The sequence below is a fragment of the Notechis scutatus genome, unplaced genomic scaffold (genome assembly GCF_049901735.1).
Source record: "Notechis scutatus isolate UNSWTSFEM ecotype Mainland unplaced genomic scaffold, rNotScu1.2 NSCUCTG43, whole genome shotgun sequence".
Lineage (NCBI taxonomy): Eukaryota > Metazoa > Chordata > Lepidosauria > Squamata > Elapidae > Notechis > Notechis scutatus.
Window position 1 is genome coordinate 25,001 of NW_028263118.1, and position 19,858 is coordinate 44,858.

The 19,858-nt window shown below is 39.6% G+C and overlaps 1 protein-coding gene across 1 annotated transcript; it reads left to right on the plus strand.

Annotated features, from left to right (window-relative positions):
• The first annotated feature begins 1,020 nt into the window (after positions 1-1,020).
• Positions 1,021-4,546, plus strand: LOC148128633 (vomeronasal type-2 receptor 1-like). The gene is made up of 3 exons (XM_087948683.1): positions 1,021-1,068; positions 1,504-1,792; positions 2,754-4,546. Exons 1-3 carry the CDS (start codon positions 1,028-1,030, stop codon positions 3,684-3,686), a joined length of 1,263 nt encoding a protein of 420 aa, XP_087804809.1. The 5' UTR covers positions 1,021-1,027; the 3' UTR covers positions 3,687-4,546.
• Positions 4,547-19,858: the final 15,312 nt, after the last annotated feature.

Here is a 19,858-nt window from a genome sequence, read left to right on the forward strand (position 1 = left end):
GGTGGGGAGAAAAGTTGCCTTTAGGAGTGCCCTGCAGGTAGCCTAGGCTAGAATACCCCGATCTACCGACAGAACATCGGCCAATAGAAGCTCCCCCGAAGGCAGAGTCCCCAGCCGCTTTGGGACGAGGCGTGGCTGCCCGTGTCCCCTCACTTTTAGGCAGTGTCTCTCGGGCGATGGAAGCTCCCCAAGGGCAGTCACCGGCCACTTTGATCGGCTGATAGAAGTGGCCTCCCGACGAGGGGAGTGTGCGTGGGTGCTTGCCCCGAGACCGCTTCTACCGGCCGATCGAAGTGGCTGTTGACTGCCCTTGGGGAGCTTCCATCGCCCGAAAGACACTGCCTAATGGCGAGGGGACACGGGCAGCCATGACTCGCCCTGAAGCAGCTGGGGACTCTGCCTTCGGGGGAGCTTTTGTCAGCCGATAGAAACAGCCTCGTGGAGAGGTACGTGCATATGGGCCCCTCTAGGTGGGGGAGTCACCCCCGAAAACACGGACTAGCCATTTATTCGGGGGTCAAAAAAAAAATAAGAACTCTCTTCCCCAGCATCACTTTCTGGACTTGCTCTGACTGGGAGGAAGGACCACAACCACAACAAAACAGTGACCCCAGGGGTATATCTGTAATTTTTACTAACATGGTTTATTCCAGCCTCTCCTCTGCAGATGGAGCCCAGAAAAAGTTCAGGATCCCAAGAGGAGAAGTTGCTTCTGACTGTAATTATGACCATCTGGGCCTTTGAGACCTGTGATGCTATATTATCCAGTTTTAGACTTCGATGTAGACATCAGATTGAAGCCACATGCAAAGGATCTTCTATCAGAAAAGGATAAATTCCTTGGGTGAAGCTCTCTGGGACCAAGTTTTGGGACAGGTACAGGCTCTGCTCTTGATTGCACCTTTCTCTCCTTTGCAGATGAAACTGAGTGGTTCTCTGTTTAGATCAGGAAAGCCACTGGCACTTCTCAGAGTCTTTGCATTTTTCCAACTGTTCCTGTTGTTTGTGTTAGAAGGTGTCACCTATAATGTGGCCTTTCAACAGCCCTCCTTCCATACTTTCTCCTTCGTAAGTCATGCAGGGTGATGGAGTTGCACTCCCTCCATGTGCAATTCTAACACTCTCCTTCTTTTCTTCTTATGTCACTTATTTTTGTACCTCAGGACCTGTCTAATTTCCTGAATGATTTTGATTTCCATGGCTTCTCTTTTTTGCCTTACTTTGTGGAAGAGAGTAAAATCCAAAGATGGAGTTTTTAAAAAACCTGAATGAAATCCAGATGATTTTCCTTTCTCAGTTCATTCCTGAGTTCATCACTTGAATAATGACCTTTGTTTAAGTAGTGACTGAAACAATTGTAGTTGCCTCTCTCATTTGCATAATTGATCATTCGATTTGGATCAATGTTGGCCTAAGGCTTAGTAGGTTTGTGAAGGATTATATATTTTAAAAACATTTGTTGTTGCTATTGAATATAATAACATGAATATTGTTTTTCAATAGGAAGAGTTCTGCTCTAACAGATACCCTAATGTCAATTTTTGGTATTCAAATGGTCAGCAAGAATTCCCAGCTCCTGCACAATCTCACACTTAGTTACAACATCCATGACAACTATGGAAGCCCCTTCCACACTTCAGATGCCTTGCTGGACATGCTCTACACTGGAGAATCCAATGTCCCCAACTATGGCTGTGGGAGGAAGGAGAACCTCCTGGCTCTGATTGATGCAGCTGCCAGGGACATCTCCATCCAGATGTCAATGTTTGTAGGCACCTACAAAGTCCCACAGGTTTGTGTGTTTTTCTCTATCTGGTAAGGTGAGTGGGGTGGTGGGGATGAACAACAGATCCAATATCTTCATAGAATTCAAGAGACGCTTTTCAGAATATTAGGGAACATATCAACGATGTTTTAGTCTATTATGTTCATCTTCAAATTGACCATTAAAGGCCTGAAGAGCCATAAGGTCCCTAGAGGATATTCTACTGAATATTCTACTATTGAAAAACTATCCAGGTTTTGAGGTCCTCCATTAGCATCTTCATTTTCACATATCAATAATATCTGCCTTATCCAATTGGAATCAAGTTGGCAATAGTCCTGTCTATGTATAAAAAATATTCAGACCAAGAAGAGTATCTTTGGGATGGATAAAAGGAGTTCAGCTCCTGCCCTCATAGATAATTGTTAATTTAAACAATTTCTGCTTTGTATAAATTCAGGGTATATAATTACTGGGTTAAAATTAAAGTGATGAAACAGACATATAGTCCCAAAACAGACAAAATTTCAATGAAAGACTTATTGAATTGTGCAACTGTCAATTTCTGTTAGCAGTTGTGCTCTTGTACATCTAGAGAAGAAGCTGAAAAATTGCTTCACAAAGAATTTGGGATATAGAAGCTGAGAAAGAGGTTTTAGTACTCAAAAATAGCATATAATACAGCCCTATATCTTAGATCCAGACATTTTATGTAACATCTTCTAATTTGAATCTAATTGTTGGAATTGTATGGGTGACACAGAATATTTACATTGTATTTTTTATTTTTATTTTTTTGTTTAATATGATTTTGCATTCCATTTTTATAGACAATCTTGTTAATAATCTGTCTTAAATATTTTAAACCATGACTAAGGAACAAACTATTCTTATATATTCATTAAAAAAAATTGGGTTTGTCAATAAGTAATATTTTGGAGTTGATCTGGACCACGTTATAACACAACATTCTTCATTACTTTTTCAGATCACTGCTAGAAGTCCTTCAGAGGCTCTGAGTGATAAAAGGAGATTCCCTTTTTTCCACCAGATGCTCCCCAAAGAAGGATTCCATTACCCAGCAATTGTCCAGCTGCTCCTCCATTTCAGATGGACCCTGATTGGCCTCTTTGCTTCAGACACAGAAAATGGTGATAATTTCATGAGGACTTTCCCTCTGATGCTTGTCAGGAATGGAATTTGTGTGGTTATATCAGAACGATTCACAACAACTGGACAAACAGCACCCCTCAGGGAGACCCTCTCTAAGTGGAGACAAGTCAACATCTTTGTCCACTTCATAGAATATATTTCCATCTGGAACAGAATTATTCCTTTCCATGAAGCACTTATGCATTTGCCAGGACCCATTGAAGGGAAAGTCTGGATCCTCACAAATTTTGCACCGTATACAATAAAGAAGGACAGACTTCTCAAATACATCCATAGTATTTTGAGTTTTGGTTATCTGTCAAAAGAAAGGCCAACAGATGCTGCCTTTGAACCCCATTTCTTTGTGGAAGATCCGTTTCAAGATCATTATTTTCGCTGTTCCCTTTCCAAGCACGTCTTTTCTGTCAAAGGCCGCAGAAGATGCACCCAGAAAGCCCCACTGGAGACCCAGGGGAAAAGGAACAGGAAACGGATCATAAATAACCATCATCGCTACAGTATCATTCAGACTCTGTCCCAGGCCATGAATGCCGCTTATTCCTCCAGATCGAGGAGGGGAAGGAAGGAGGTAGAAAAGAGATTGGGGGCTCTGAGGCTGCAGCCATGGCAGGTATGGGGGATCTTGATAGGGATCCATTATCTGAGATCCTTTTGGAGAAGGAACCCAAAGGAGAAGGAGGGGAACATTTCAACCTTCTTGTGCTGCAAAAGGTCAAGAGATTTGCACCCTCTAATTGCTCCTGTCTGACGCTCCGGAATAACAGGGAGCAGATCTGAAGTTTCTGTCTAGCCTCTGTTGGAAGAAATCTCCTTCTGGGTTCAGTTCCAAGTGGGGAGGAAGGACTCTGGAAACATGGTGACTGCTTGGAAACATGGTTTAATGGTGGACAGGAGCACATGCCTTGGTTGAGGAAAGAAGGGCTGAGATGCTGAGAGTGCAACTGTTTGATGCCCTCTGTTGGGATTTGAATTGGAGCTTGTATTCTGATTGGTTGTCAGCCTCCCATGGGGCCATGCAGGGGCATCTCTGTAGGCTGTCCTGAGTCCCAGGCTTGGTTGAGCCTGGCTGGATGATGGTGATGGCTTTGGGCAATTCTTATATAGCTTTACCTGGAGTAGATCTTTGTTATGTAAAATAAACTGGCCTAGGCCAGAGTAATGGTCCATTAGCAAGGTGAGGGGGGGCGGAGTTTCAGCCTCTCTGAGTTTCTACTTTTCTTTTTAGGGGAAATATATTCTCCCTTTTTAGTATATCCTAAAATATTTCATTTTCCTAGGAGAGGGGAGGGTTTTAACTCCTCCCAACATCTCTTTCAGTCCTTGGAAGAGTGTTGAATTCTCCCTTGTCCAACTGAGAGATTTTGTAAGTTGGAGAAGCTGCTCTCATAATCTCCTCCTTGTCTTCTCTCAAGACTCAGTTTCAGGTTTCAGTCAAGTACGATTTTGAGATTGTTTTCTTAAACATGTATTTATTTACACATAACTCAAGATGGCAAATGTCTCCAACACAGCTTCCTCCTTCATCCAGTCCACTTTTAGTACAGTCAGAGACCAGCATTACAAATAATAATAATGGAGAAAAATAAAAATAAACGACAGTCAAGGGACAGTTAGAGTCTGCCTAATGCTGAGTCATGTGCAAATATGTGGCAATATTTATTTATTTATTTATTTGATTTGATTTGATTTGATTTGCCAATTGTTTACAAGATAATAAGTATAAGTGTATACATAGTTGTGAATACATGAAATGGGTACATATAAGAAAAATAAAAGAATAAGAGAAACAATAGGACAGGGACGGTAGGCACGTTGGTGCGCTTATGCACGCCTCCTACAGACCTCTTAGGAAAGGGGTGAGGTCAATAGTAGACAGTCTAAGGTTAAAGTTTTTGGGGTTTGGGGAAGAAACTACAGAGTCGGGTAGAGTATTCCAGACATTGACCACTCTATTGCTGAAGTCGTATTTCCTGCAATCAAGTTTGGTGCGGTTAACTTTGAGTTTGTATCTATTGTGTGCTCTTGTGTTGTTATGGTTGAAGCTGAAGTATTCATTGACAGGTAGGACATTGCAATGTATGATTTTATATACCATGCTTAAGTCAGACCGAAGACGGCGTAATTCAAGGTTTTCTAGTTCTAGAATTTCAAGTCTGGTGGCATAAGGTATTCTACAAAGTAGAGGAGTGGAGAACTCTTCTTGTGAAATATTTCTGGACTTTCTCAATTGTGCTAATATCAGATACGTAATGTGGGTTCCAGACTGATGAACTGTATTCGAGTATTGGTCTAGCAAATGTTTTGTATGCTCTGGTTAGTAATGTGATATTACCAGAGAAAAAGCTACGTAGGATTAGGTTAACAACTCTTAATGCCTTTTTTGGCTATGTAGTTGCAGTGGGCTCTAGCACTTAGATCATTAGAGGTGAGTATTCCAAGGTCCTTTACAGAGCTTGGGTCATCAACAAGATCTTGACTATTCAGCTTGTATTTTATTTTCTGATTTTTTTTGCCAATATGTAAGACAGAGCATTTATTTGTTGAGATTTGAAGTTGCCATTTGTTTGACCATTCGGATACATAGTCAAGATCTTTTTGTAGGGTAGCAGTATTGTCTGTGGTATTGAACAGCTTTACATCATCAGCGAAGAGAACGCAATTGCTCTTAATATGATCACAGAGGTCGTTTATGTAGAGTATGAAGAGAGTTGGTCCTAGAACACTGCCTTGGGGACACCACTATTGACAGGTACTGGATTTGATAGGACGCCCGATTTTGACCATTTGTTGTCTGTTTGACAGGAATGCTTCTATCCAGTTATTCAGTTGTCCAGAGATACCATAGGATTTTATTTTTAGGAGTAGTTTGTCGTGTACCACTGAATCAAAGGCTTTACAGAAGTCTATGTAGATTGCGTCTATTGCTTTGCCCTGGTCGAGTTGTGTCGTCCATATGTTTTTGCAGTGTAAGAGTTGCAGATTACAGGATAGTTTTTTCTGAAACCAAATTGTTTATTGGAGAGTAGGTTATTTGTCTCTAAGTGGAGGATGATGGATTGGTTAATAATTGATTCCATGACTTTACAGGTGACGCAGCATAAGGAGATTGGCCTGTAATTTTCAACTAGGCTTGGGTCTCCCTTTTTGAAGATGGGGATGACTGTGGCTTGTGACCATAGGTTAGGCAAGGAGCTGGTCCTGAAAGATTTTTCAAAGATTATGCTTAGAGGTTTGGCTATGGCAGTGGATAGCTTTCTTAAGAAGTAGGCACATATTCCATCCGGTCCAATAGATAGAGATGGTTTTAGATTGCGTAGTGATTTTTCAACATTGTCTTCTGTGAAATCGATATGTATTAGATCATTATTGTTATCTGTGGTACGGCTAGGAAATACTGGGCATGATCCATTGCTGTTTACAAATACTGAGCCGAAGAATGTGTTAAAGATGTTGGCTTTAATGGTGTCGTCGTTGCAGTCTTTACCATCAGGTCCTATCAAGGGTGGGATGGACCTTGAGTCTTTTAGTTTGTTGTTTACAAAATTGTAAAAAGCACGGGTGGAATTGGTGCTTAGAAGGTTTTCCTCTTGTTTAATGTGATAATTGGTGCATTCGGTCTTTATCTGGTGGCATAAATTTTTGTATCGGTTTTTGAAATTGGTAACGTGACCAGATTTGTTTTTCCTCCAGAGTGATCTCTTTTTGGATTGAAGTTTCCTTATTGATATGGGTAATCTGCTTTTTTGTTTTGTTTTGGGAGTTGTTGTTGGTACATATAGTTTGATGACTCTTTTGACTTCAAGTAAAAATATGTTGTAATGGTCTTCAACGGTATTGCATCCAGTGAATAGAGATTGCCAATCAAGGGATGAGAGATCGTTGTCTATAAGATCATAGTTGCCTTTTTGAAGTTACAATAGGGGATTACATCATTGTGGTGATTTTTGTGTGGATGTATGTTGAGACAAAAGTCGATCATATTGTGGTCACTACTGGAAAAGGGTTCTTTAGATTGTATTCCGTAGATTAGGTTCAAACTGTTGCAGAAGATGAGATCGAGGCAGTTGTTTAGTCTAGTGTTGTTGGTTACTAGTTGTTCCAGTCCCAGATTTGTAATAGCATTGTAGAAGGTTGTGTGTATGATTTCAGTTGTACAATCATTTAGGGTCCAGTTAATATGAGGTAGATTGAAATCACCAAGAAGGATAAAAGGGTATGGGCAGGATGCAGCCCATGTTAGTAATGTATTTAGCTTGTTTACATGTTCGATGTCATAATCAGGTGCTCTGTAACATAGTAAGAATCGAATTGTGATATTTGAGGATAGTTCACAGATGATGGTTTCAGGAAGGGCAAACTCCTGGGTAACTTGGATATTTTTTAGATGTAAGGATTTTTTATAGAATATAACAACTCCACCTCCTCGACGATTTTCACGATCTGATCGGTAAACATGATAGTCTCTTACTGTGGTAATGGAGTCGGGGAGAGATGCATTGAGCCATGTTTCACAGACAAATATAATGTCGAAGTTAGCCATATTTAGGAGGAAGAGAAATTCAGGTATTTTATTCACGAGGCTTCTTGCATTGAGTAGTTTGCATTTAAGGCCGGCAGTAGTTGGAATTGAGGTAGTTGGGGCGTGCGTGCCTAGTCTTGGGTGATGGTGGATGGGTTGAGGTAGGGTTGTGGTTGAGGGTAAAAGCTGAGTATTGGGTTGAGTGGTTTACTTTTGATACAGTCAGCATGGTAGTCAATGTACAGGTCCTTCTCTCCATTGTCTAGACGGTTTTTGAGTTCGATGCGGAGTGCACGGGAGCGGGCACGTTGCTGTATGGTTAGGTCAGGGCGGCAACGAAGGTTCTTATGGATGGTGTTGGTTTTGGCGAGTGAGTTTATAGTATAAATGAATTTACGTTTGCTTGATTCATTTTTGCAAATGACCCTGCACAAGCGTGGGGCCACAGAGCCATCTCTATTTTTGAGCTCTCGGTCAATGCGGGAAATGTCAAGTATTTCATCAGCGGAGATGGTTGATGCTTGATAATTTCTGATGATGTTTCGGACAGTTGTGATGTCATCATTGACATTGATGTCTTCTAGGCCAAATAAGATGGCGTTTGGACGTTTCCGTTCACGCTCAACGGCTTCTCTGATGAGAATTGGGATATCAATATTTGTCTGGGTTGTGTTTATTTGTGGATTGGGTTGTGGATTGGATTGTGGTTGATTGGTAGAGATGTGGTTTGTAGCTATTGGATGTTCAGGTTTTTGCGTTGTGTCCTTTTTTTTAAGGTTGGATATTCTTTCTTTTACGGCGTCCAGGGATGCTACTATGATGTTGAGGGATGTTGTAATGGTTTCGATGGTAGGGGATGTTTCAATGGTTTCAATGGTATCAACACTTTCAGACAGATCCAGTTTGGGTCTGCATGATTTGCAGATATGTGGAAACTCATTGGATGATTTTAGGTATTGAATCATCTGCTCAGGTAATCCCAAGCAGTCATGATGAGTGTATTTTTTACACAGAGAACATTTGATGGAGTTTTCATTATCCTTTAGATTTTTGTAGCATTTAAGGCATGTGCAGGAGTCTTGTGGTTCATTGGTGGGGATCATCTTCTCTTTAGGTTGTGGTTTGACGTAGGATTTTCTTTTTGGCATGGTAGGATTGTTAAAATAGTACGTTGATTGAATTAATTAGAGGAACAATTTTGGGTAATCTATATAGCCAATATTATATCAAACAATCAATTGCAGTAATCTCTCAAGTCAGATAATATTCCTGAGCAACAATCAGCCTGAATAGTTAATTACTCTAATCATTAATCAATTAATTACACTAATCATTAACCACACTGTTCATTTAAATTCACTAGATCAATGATTTTGCTATTCAATTAAATTCCATGAATTTTGATCTTTTAAACTAGTCAGTAATCACACTATTTGCACTAAACACTCTAATCACACTAATCAATTAAAAACAATAAATCAGTTAAACCATTAATAAAATATTTTATAGAAATTGATTATCTAATCGTTGATATAGGTGATGAGGTAGAAAAGTTGTAAGATTTGAGGTAATGAGGTAGTATTAAGAGTCTGCAAGGAGCGGGTTAATTGTTTAACTGGCAGCTGAATGGGAGGAATTTATCGCTGTTTGAAAAGCAGATCGCTATTACTCTGTAAACAGGAAGTTGTAACACAATGATCCAAGGGTTTTTATCTGAGTGAAGGAAAGATTGAACAGCTCACAGGAAACTATTTGTTTTTGTTTTCCCTTGATGAATGAGATGGCCCTCGCCCGCTTGCCTTTGCGCCTCCGGGCTGTTTGTTAGCGCTCTTTCGCGGGTCGTGAGAATGCTCGCTTTGTGCCATGAACGAATCTTTGTATCTTTTGAAAGGCCAGCAATACGCCAAACATTTACTCTAAACTAGTTCTATTCGAGTCTGAGTCCCGAGGGCGCCAAGCAGAGATCACGCCTGCAGTCCTCACTTTCTCTTGGGGGGGATGATTCTGCCGGCCCTTCCCGATCATTTCCCGGCACTTTCACTTTCCCCTCTGGGGCTGTTTCCTTTCCGCGCCGCGGACGGGCTCAGCGCCGAAGAAATCGCCTCCTTCCCGGGGAGAAGCAGCAAAGAACTCGGAGGTCCAAGAAATGCAAAATCCCCTCGCTGGGAACCCCTCGCGCTTTTCCTCCCCCACGGGTCAGATCGGCTTTTCAGGTGGCCCTGCAAATGGAAGCTCTGTCCTCTGCCTTTAGCAACCGGAAAATGGGACTTCTCCAAGAAAGCCTTGGCGAAGAAAGTTTTTTCGGAGCGTCTCGGGGCTGCAGAGGCTCTCCAAGCGCGCGCGCTCGCCAGGCCGCCCGCTAGATCCCAGCCGATCGCTCGATCGCCTTACCCAACAAAAGGAAGCCCGCTCAAGATGGGATTCCCGGACCGCTCGCTCAGGGTCGGCTGCAAAGATGCTTCATGCCAGGCGGCGCCGTTCTGGTGTTCTGTCTTGTCTTTTTCCCCCAAGTTGTTTTACAGACTACTTTCTTTCATTAAAAATGCCGTTTAAACCAGGCGACAAACCAGCCCCTCTCATTGCGGCCCTTCAAACCTCCCTCCGGCCGCGCTCCTCACCACCTCGCCGCCGCCATCTTCATGGGTATGTTCATTGTTATGGGTAATCTGCTTTTTTGTTTTGTTTTGGGAGTTGTTGTTGGTACATATAGTTTGATGACTCTTTTGACTTCAAGTAAAAATATGTTGTAATGGTCTTCAACAGTATTGCATCCAGTGAATAGAGATTGCCAATCAAGGGATGAGAGATCGTTGTCTATAAGATCATAGTTGCCTTTTTTGAAGTTACAATTGGGGATTACATCATTGTTCTGATTTTTGTGTGGGCGTATGTTGAGACAAAAGTCAATCATATTGTGGTCACTGCTGGAAAAGGGTTCTTTAGTTTGTATTCCGTAAATTAAATTCAAACTATTGCAGAAGATGAGATCGAGGCAGTTGTTTAGTCTAGTGTTGTTGGTTACTAGTTGTTCCAGTCCCAGATTTGTAATAGCATTGTAGAAGGTTGTGTGTATGATTTCAGTTGTACATTCATTTAGGGTCCAGTCAATATGAGGTAGATTGAAATCACCAAGAAAGCTAAAAGGGTATGGGCAAGATGCAGCCCATGTTAGTAATGTATTTAGCTTGTTTACATGTTCGATGTCATAATCAAGTGCTCTGTAACATAGTAAGAATCGAATTGTGATATTTAAGGATAGTTCACAGATGATGGTCTCAGGAAGAGCAAGCTCCTGGGTAACTTGGATATTTTTTAGATGTAAGGACTTTTTATAGAAGATAGCAACACCACCTCCTCTACGAATTTCACGATCTGATCAGTAAACATGATAGTCCCTTACTGTGGTAATGGAGTCAGGGAGAGATGCATTGAGCCATGTTTCACAGACAAATATAATGTCGAATTTAGCCATATTTAGTAGGAGGAAAAATTCAGGTATTTTATTCACGAGACTTCTTGCATTGAGTAGTTTGCATTTAAGGCCAGTAGTAGTTGGAATTGAGGTAGTTGGGGGTGTGCATGCCTAGTCTTGGGTGATGGTGGATCGGTTGAGGTAGGGTTGTGGTTGAGGGTTAAAGCTGAGTTGCGGGTTGTGTGGCTTACTTTTGATACAGTCAGCATGGTAGTCAATGTACAGGTCCTTCTCTCCATTGTCTAGACGTTTTTTGAGTTCAGTGCGGAGTACACGGGAGTGGGCACGTTGCTGTATGGTTAGGTCAGGGCGACAACGGAGGTTCTTATGGTTGGTGTTGGTTTTGACGAGTGAACTTATAGTGTAAATGAATTTACGTTTGCTTGATTCATTTTTGCAGATGACCCTGCACAAGCGTGGGGCCACAGAGCCGTCTCTGTTTTTGAGCTCTCGGTCAATGCGGGAAATGTCAAGTATTTCATCAGCGGAGATGGTTGATGCTTGATAATCACTGATGATGTTTCGGACAGTTGTGATGTCATCATTGGCATTGATGTCCTCTAGACCAAATAAGATGGCGTTTGGACGTTTCCGTTCACGCTCAATGGCTTCTCTGATGAGGATTGGGATATCAATATTTGTCTGGGTTGTGTTTATTTGTGGATTGGGTTTTGGATTGGGTTGTGGTTGTTGGGTAGAGATGTGGTTTGTAGCTATTGGATGTTCCGGTTTTTGCGTTGTGTCTTTTTTTTCAAGGTTGGATATTCTTTCTTTTACGGCGTCCAGGGATGCTACTATGGTGTTAATGGATGTTTCAATGGTTTCGGTGGTATCAACTCTTTCAGACAGATCCAGTTTGGGTCTGCATGATTTGCAGAGATATGGAAACTCATTGGATGATTCTAGGTATTGAATCATTTGCTCAGGTAATCCCAAGCAGTCATGATGAGCGTATTTTTTACACAGAGAACATTTGATGGAGTTTTCATTATCCTTTAGATTTTTGTAGCATTTAAGGCATGTGCAGGAGTCTTGTGGTTCATTGGTGGGGATTATCTTCTCTTTAGGTTGTGGTTTGACATTGGATTTTCTTTTTGGCATGGTAGGTTTGTTAAGATAGTACGTTGATTGAATTAATTAAAGGAACAATTTTGGGTAATCTATATAGCCAATATCACATCAAACAATCAATTGCAGTAATCTCTCTAGTCAGATAATATTCCTGAGCAACAATCAGCCTAATCAATTAATTACTCTAATCACTAATCAATTAATTTATTTTCAATTAATTAATCAATTAATTAATCAATCAATCAGCCTAATCAATTAATTACTCTAAACACTAATCAATTAATTACACTAATCATTAATCACACTGTTCATTTAAATTCACTAAATCATTGAATTTTACTATTCAATTAAATTACATGAATCTTGATCTTTTCAACTAGTCAGTAATCACACTATTTGCACTAAACACTCTAGTCACACTAATCAATTAGGACAATAAATCAATTGAACCATTAATAAAATTAAATACATAGTTAAACAATAGATCTAAATATTGCATCTTATAACATTCCCATTACCTTTTCCAAAAAACAAATACTATAATAAAAATTTTATAACATCAATACCATAATCTTGTTAAACTCTTTAATTAAAGCTCAATATTCTAAGCCTACCCTCATATTATTAAATTTTAAAACCAATCATTATTAAACATTTCAACATTTTAATCTCTTATCAACTCTTAAACCATTTAAGTTTTCTATTTCTAATACAATGCTACAATATCATCTTATTTACCTTGCAAAATCTTTTTTGAAGAAATTATACTTTACCCTTTATCCCTAAAAAAGATTCCTTTTTCCCCATCTAGTTTCAAAACTTTGTAGCTTTTCTCCACCTTTTACCTTCCTTTCTTCTCCCAACAAACCTTTCTACCCCCCCCCCTTCTTCTAGCCTCTGCCTTACTGGCTTCCCTTTTCTGTCGTGTTCCTTTTCCCTTTTGTTTTCTATCATTATATTGATTTTGCACCTTATTTTTCCCTTTCTTAAGTGTTTTTTTTAGATCTTAAGTCCTTTATTTCTCTTCCTTTCCCTCTTCCTTCTTTCTTGGTCGAATTCTGAGATTCATTAAAAATGGCTTCCTCTCCTTCTTTTTCTTCTGCTGTCTTCATCTGTTGTAATGTTTGTTGATAGTTAATAAGCGCCATTTCTAAAAAAAGGAAGGCTTCTTTCAAACCATCTTTACCATTTTTTTTTTGCTTGCTCATATTCTTTTCTCAGTTCCTCAACAGAAAAAGCCATTATAAATCTTTTCTTTTCTTTTCCCCTTCTTTCTTCTTACAACAACCAGAATATTCCAAAAAAAAAAAAAAAAAACAGTCCCAAAGTTTTCAATCTGTCCAAACCAAGGCACAGTTCTCACTTTCTCCTCCTGGGGTAGTATCAATCAGAAAAAAAAGAAAGTCCAAATCTGTTTCTTAAAGTCTTATTGCAATATATTTCAGTCTTCAAATCCTTAAGGCATCTCCTCCAACAAAGTCTTAGCATACGAATATATTTTTTTTAGTCCTCTCCCTTCCCACTCATCACTTAAATCCAGTTTTTACCTAAAAAAATAGGTTTCTTAATATCAGCTTATTAATTCCGTAGGGAAGGAGAGTAAACTTTCCTTTCAGCACCACCAAACTGCCGATTTTTTTCTCTTCTAGAAGGTATCATTCAGAAAGTCATAATTTTCAGGAATTTTGTTAAATATGTCTTAGAGTCCTGGGAACCAAGAAAAACTTTCTCTTTTCAAAAACTTTCACCACTTCCTCCTGCGCATTCTTACCCGGCTGCCAGCTTCTTTGTGGCGGCCATTACGGACCGCCGCTGCACCGTCTTGGGAAAAGGGGGTTCTGCCGGCCGGGGAGGGGGTCTGCAACACCCCCAAACCCCTCTCCGGATCCCCCCTATCTTCAGCTGCTCCTACAGAGCAGCCTAGCTCCGGACCCGTCCGGATCGGAGCACCAAAAGCGGTTAGCGCAGCAGGGATCGCGCAGGTTCGCGAATCCCTGCCGCTCACGAAGCTGACAAACCGGAAGTTCCATTAGACAAAAGTTTTGATGACTACGTAACTTCCCTTAAAATTTTACCTAAAGAAAGCCTAACTTTAACTGATATCACTGGCAGATTGATTGAAGAGGCCAGAAGAAGGCTTGAAAGAAATCAGTTAAAGAGGGAGCAACCTAAAAAGGAAGATAATGAACCTACTGCATACGCAATTAAAAAGTGTTTTAATTGTGGAGGAAGAGGACATTTGGCAAGATTTTGTAAGAAAGCAAAGCACCAGAATGCAAGTCAGAATACTGGAAGTCATCAAAGAAAAAAGAAAAAATTTGAGTTAGCCACGTATAGTAATGGAGTTGTGAAAAATAATTTATGGGTGGTTGACAGTGGAGCATCCCACTGCATAACAAATGATAACAAAAAATTTGTAAAAATGTCCATGAGTTCACAGCATATCTCATTGGCAAACGGCTGGAAAATGAAAGCAAAAGGTGAAGGTATTGCACATTGTTCTTGTATAAAAGAGAACGTAAAAATGTTATATGTACCTCAACTTAAATTTAATTTGCTTTCAGTTAGAATGTTGGTTAGATTAGGATATGTAGTTACCTTTAGGGGAGATACTTGCTTAATTGAAAAAGAAGGTAAGAAAATTACTGCATCTTTAAGAGGTGAATTGTATGTGTTAAATGATAATGGTTTAGAGGTGGCTAACACGGTTTATGATAATAAGAAACCTCATGATGAATGTATTCACTTGTTACACCGACGGTTAGGTCATTTAAATTTTAAAATGATTAAGAGAACTGTTCAACTATCTAAAGGAATAAGTTTGAAACCTTGTAATAAGTATTTGCAATGTTCTGCTTGCAATCAAAGCAAAAGCAAAGTCATACCGGCAAATAGAGTTGATGGATTTACTACCAAAGAGCCTTTAGAGGTAGTATTTGCCGATATAATAGGTCCTAAAAAACCAAGTGTAGGTGGTGCTCGATACATATTAAGCATAATGGACCACTATTCTGGGTATGGTTTCTGTTTTCTAATGAAGAGAAAAACTGAAACGTATCTAAATTTCTTTAATTGGTTAAAATTTGCAGAGAGGAAAACTAAAAAGAAATTAGTAACTCTTATAACAGATAATGGTGCGGAATTTACAAATAATAAATTCCAGAGTAGACTTAGGATGGCAGGTATTCAACATAAAAAGTCTGCACCATATAGGCCTCAACATAATGCCTTTATAGAGAGACGAGGCCAAACACTGCAATCAATGGGACGGATTATGTTGTCTGATTCAGGATTACCTGGCAATTTGAGGGGAGAAGCTATAATGTGTGGTAATCACATATTAAATAATGTTGTTAATTCAACAACAGGTGAATTACCATTCACACTGTGGCATGGTAGGAAACCTGATTTAAGTTACATTCACACATTTGGTGCACCAGCATAGGTGCATATCCCTACACAACTCAGAAACAAAGGACAGCATAGAGCTAAAAGATTATTTTTTGTTGGATATCAATCAAACCATAGATCTTATAGATTCTGGGAACCAGGTACATCTAGAGTATACTGCAATGCTAGTGCACAATTCCTAGAACATATAGGATGGAATAGATTAGAGCAAGATTCAGATAATGATGTAATTATAGAACCCTACAAGAGGCAGAAAGAAAAGACTAGTTATAAGAAAAGTCCAATTAAAGAAGAAGTCGACGAAGAGCAAATAGAAACAGAACAAGAGGAAATAATTGATCAAGAAGAGATAGATAATCAAGAACAGGAAATAAAGGAAAGTCCACCTGTAAGTCCTGTAATACCTAGACGCACAACACGTGTAATCAGACCACCTGAAAGGTATCAGGCAAGTATAGTTTGCCAAGTAAATAAAGTTCCTACTAGTATAGATGAACTTAGGATGTATCCTGTAAAGGATCAGGAGAATTGGCAAAAGGCAATGGAAAAAAGAGTTAAATTCATTAAAGGAAATGAAAGTATATGAAGATACCAAATTACCTCCAGGAGAAAAATCCATTGAGTGCAAATGGATATTCAAAGTAAAGACTGGAAATAATGGGACAGTAACTTATAAGGCTAGGTTAGTAGCTCAAGGATTTAATCAAAATGCATTTGATTATGATGAGGTATTTGCACCAAATTTAAAGGCTACAACTTTAAGAGCAGCTTTAGTATGGGCAGCTAAGAAGAATTATATCATTAACCATTTAGACGTAGAAACTGCCTATCTGCATGCACCATTGCAGCATACAATATATTTGAAAAAACCAGTTGGTATAAATGATAATAAAGCAAATAGCAATGATTGTTGGGAACTCAAAAAGAGTCTATATGGATTGAAACAATCTGGCTATGAATGGAACCAATATATTGTGAAAGAACTAAACAATATAGGGTTTAAATCTGGTTTAGCAGATCCATGTATGTTTAAAAGAGAAATTAATGGAACGGTGTCATTATTGTTATTATTTACAGATGATATTGCTTTGATTACTAAGACCAATAATGAAGCTACTGAGATTATTTCATTATTAGCCAAAAAGATAAAATTAAAGCATTTAGGTGAAATTAAAAAGTATCTAGGATTGACAATTAACAAAACCAAAAATGGATTTAAAATATCTCAAGAAGATAAAATTTGCCAATTAATTAAATTGTATAAAATGGAACTTTGTAAGCTGGCAAAGACTCCAATGAGTCAGGAAGTTTGCCAAACTGATGCTCAAAGTCCCAAATTCGATAAGACCATCTATCAATCTTTGATTGGTAGCTTATCATATATAAGCAATTGGTCAAGGCCAGATATTGCTTATAGTGTTAATCAGCTGGCACGATTTAATAATGATCCACATCAATGTCATTGGCAAGCATTAAAGAGAATGTTAAGATATCTTAAAGGAACAATGCACCATGCATTGTATCTAGAGCCAAAAGGTGATTTGATTCTTAGTGCCTATGCAGATGCAAGTTTTGCAACTGACATAAACACTAGAAAACCAACATCTGGGATGGCTATATTATTTGGTAAGACACTAATAGGGTGGAGGTCAATCAGACAACAGCATATTAGCTTGTCAACGATGGAAGCAGAATTTTCATGTCTGTCATTACTATGCACTGACTTAATTCTGTACAAACAGTTATTATTAGACATGGGTATAACTGTTAAAGATTCTATTATTGTGTATGAAGACAACCAGGCAGCTATACAGTTAGCTACTAATATTGCTGTAAAGACTAGATCAAAGCATACTGATTTAAGATACTTAAATGTTAGAGAATCTGTTAAAAATGGTCTAATTAAACTTGAGTACTGCATGACGGAAGAAAATATTGCAGACCAGTTTCAAAAGCTCAAGGTGTTGTAAAATTTAAAGAGAGTTGTGACAATTATGATTTAAAGGTGTAAATGGTTATATTATTGTAATATTATTATTATTATCCAAAAGGGGAGAATGTTAGGGATAACATTGTTTACCCTAACTGTTTTGGGTAAAAATAATAAATATGGTATCATGGTTTGTTAATTAAAGTGTGTGTAACTTTAACTGCAAGAATGTAATTAAGGGTGTGGTTGTAAAAGCACTATATAAGAAGCGAGGCAATTCCAGCTCTCTCTCTCTGGCTTACTGATCCCTAATTACTGGATGGATTGATGACTGCGTTCTTGCTGGAAAGGAGTGTTGATTTTTCTCAACGGAGAGAAGATAAAAGATTGGACAGATTTATTGTAAGTGAACTGACATTGGCTATTCAACACGGACTTTGCAAATAGAGTATCCCCGACAAGACTTGACTGAAATTGATATATGACTAATGGACCGTTTATATGACTATGCTATAATTCTTAAATGGAATAAACTATATTTTTGATAGCACAATCGTATCTGTATTTTTACTGCGTGTTAACTAGAAAACTTATCTCACACATTTACCTGTCTTCCTATCTGACTTCGCTGCACGTTCTGTTTAGTTTGTTTTCCTTAACACCCGTTGGGGAATCCAGGCTTAACATGTTGTCAATATACATAGCAAACACACCCACACAATATGTCCCCTTCCCAAGAATGGGGACAGACCCACCATGGTGCACTCAAAATAGAAAGGGATCAGGATACGTTTTAGGATGGGAGACTTCTCCTGTGGCCCCTGGACCTAAACCCAAGACAATGTTTCAGAGATTCCTTAGCTCAGGTGTTGTACAAAGAAAAACAGGGGCAGTCAGGCCTAAAGAAGGTGCATCCTGTAAAATGGTGTTTCCGGAACCTTCCATCTCCGCCTTCATTCCTCAAATGAAACAATGGCATTGTTTATGGAGCCTACCCATCTTCTGGGAAACGCACAGCCTAATTTTTTTTCATGAATTGCCAGTCAATTTGAGTGAGCTTCCTGACAATAATTGATTTAGGACTTGTTGGTTGTATCGGCCAAGATTCAGGAGGCTTTGAGTTCTAATCCTCCCTCAGGCAGGAAAACTTCCTGGGGGACTTTGAGTGGATCACAAGGAGACTTTTGAATTCCAGTCCCACCTTAACTCTTATTGTATTTGGGGTGGGAAATTTGGAAACATTTTCTCAGATTAATGTGAGAAACTAAAATTGGAGATTCCTAGAGTGTGAGATGGCCGAGTGTCCAATGTTGTGGGTAGTGATGGAAGAAAGTGAAATTGTGGGATAATCGCTGTGGTGGGGATCAAATTTTTTTACTACTGGTTCTGTGGGCATGGCTTTGTGGGCATGGCAGTGGAAAGTTACTTCAAAAGCCAATTCCTTCCTCTCCCAACTAACCTGCTTTCCAGCTCCGTTCTCCTGTGCAGGGCAACCAATCCAGCCGATCAGCTGGGACTCAGTGGGAGGCAGAGAAGAGATGGGGGCGAGGCCAGTCAGAGGCGGTATTTGCCAGTTCTCCGAACCACTCAAAATTTCCACTACCAGTTCTCCACAACTGGTCAAAACCTACTGAATTCCACCTCTGGATAAACGCCTCTTCCATGTGGCACAAAGCCACAAGTCTCGGCCTTCTTCTCCTGCTTGTGCAAGAATCAGAGGGATTTGTGTGAATCTTAGACTGACCTTCTTCTGATCCACTAGAGCTTTTCTTATCTCCTTAAAATGGAATTTGCAAAGGGATCCTATTCGCAGTTAGGAGCCTTTATGAGACATAAAAATTGATTCCCAATTGATCAGCAATCTCTGTGGTTGGAGAGCAGAGCAGCTTCCATGGGTGCCTCTTCCTAGAAACCTAGAAGTCACCCCCACTTATTCAGCCTCTTCCTGGACCTGGATGAATATTATGCAGCATTGGAGGTTTGTGACCTGGTCAATGATGCGGCTGCCTTGAGACAGGATCCCTGCAACCTCCTCCTGGGAAGAGTCCCAAGGTCCCCTTTCTCTGGACATCTTCTCCAGCCCTTCACAGATGAGACAGGCTTGGAGGAGGAGCAGAGAAATGCTTTCGGTACAAATTGTAGAGTGGAAAATTAAAGAGCCTGAAAACGGCTATTTTATTTCTCTGGTTGATGAAAGAAAAAAAATATACAGTGGAAATTTCTTTACACACTTCATTTTTTTATTTCCTTTTTTTGCTGTGAAGTACATACCAAAATAAAAACAATCCCAAACTGAAATCCCAGACAGCTGTTCTGCTGAAATCTTTCTGCAAAGGAGGTTTTATCAGGAAATTGAGACAGACTCATAAGAGGGATGAAGATTTCCTTCCTCAGCTGAGAGCCAGTCAAACATGGCATTTCACATCATTCTGACATTTTTAGGGAGAGGATCAGGCAACCAGGCTGGTGTTTGGTTCCCACAGCTTCCTCCTTACCTCTTTTCCTACACATTCTCTC

Coding starts and splice junctions, on each gene's coding strand:
- LOC148128633 (XM_087948683.1), top strand. CDS start 1,028: ATGTGGCCTTTCAACAGCCCTCCTTCCATACTTTCTCCTTC. Junction 1,069..1,503: donor CCTTCCATACTTTCTCCTTC/GTAAGTCATGCA, acceptor GTTTTTCAATAG/GAAGAGTTCTGCTCTAACAG. Junction 1,793..2,753: donor GCACCTACAAAGTCCCACAG/GTTTGTGTGTTT, acceptor TTACTTTTTCAG/ATCACTGCTAGAAGTCCTTC.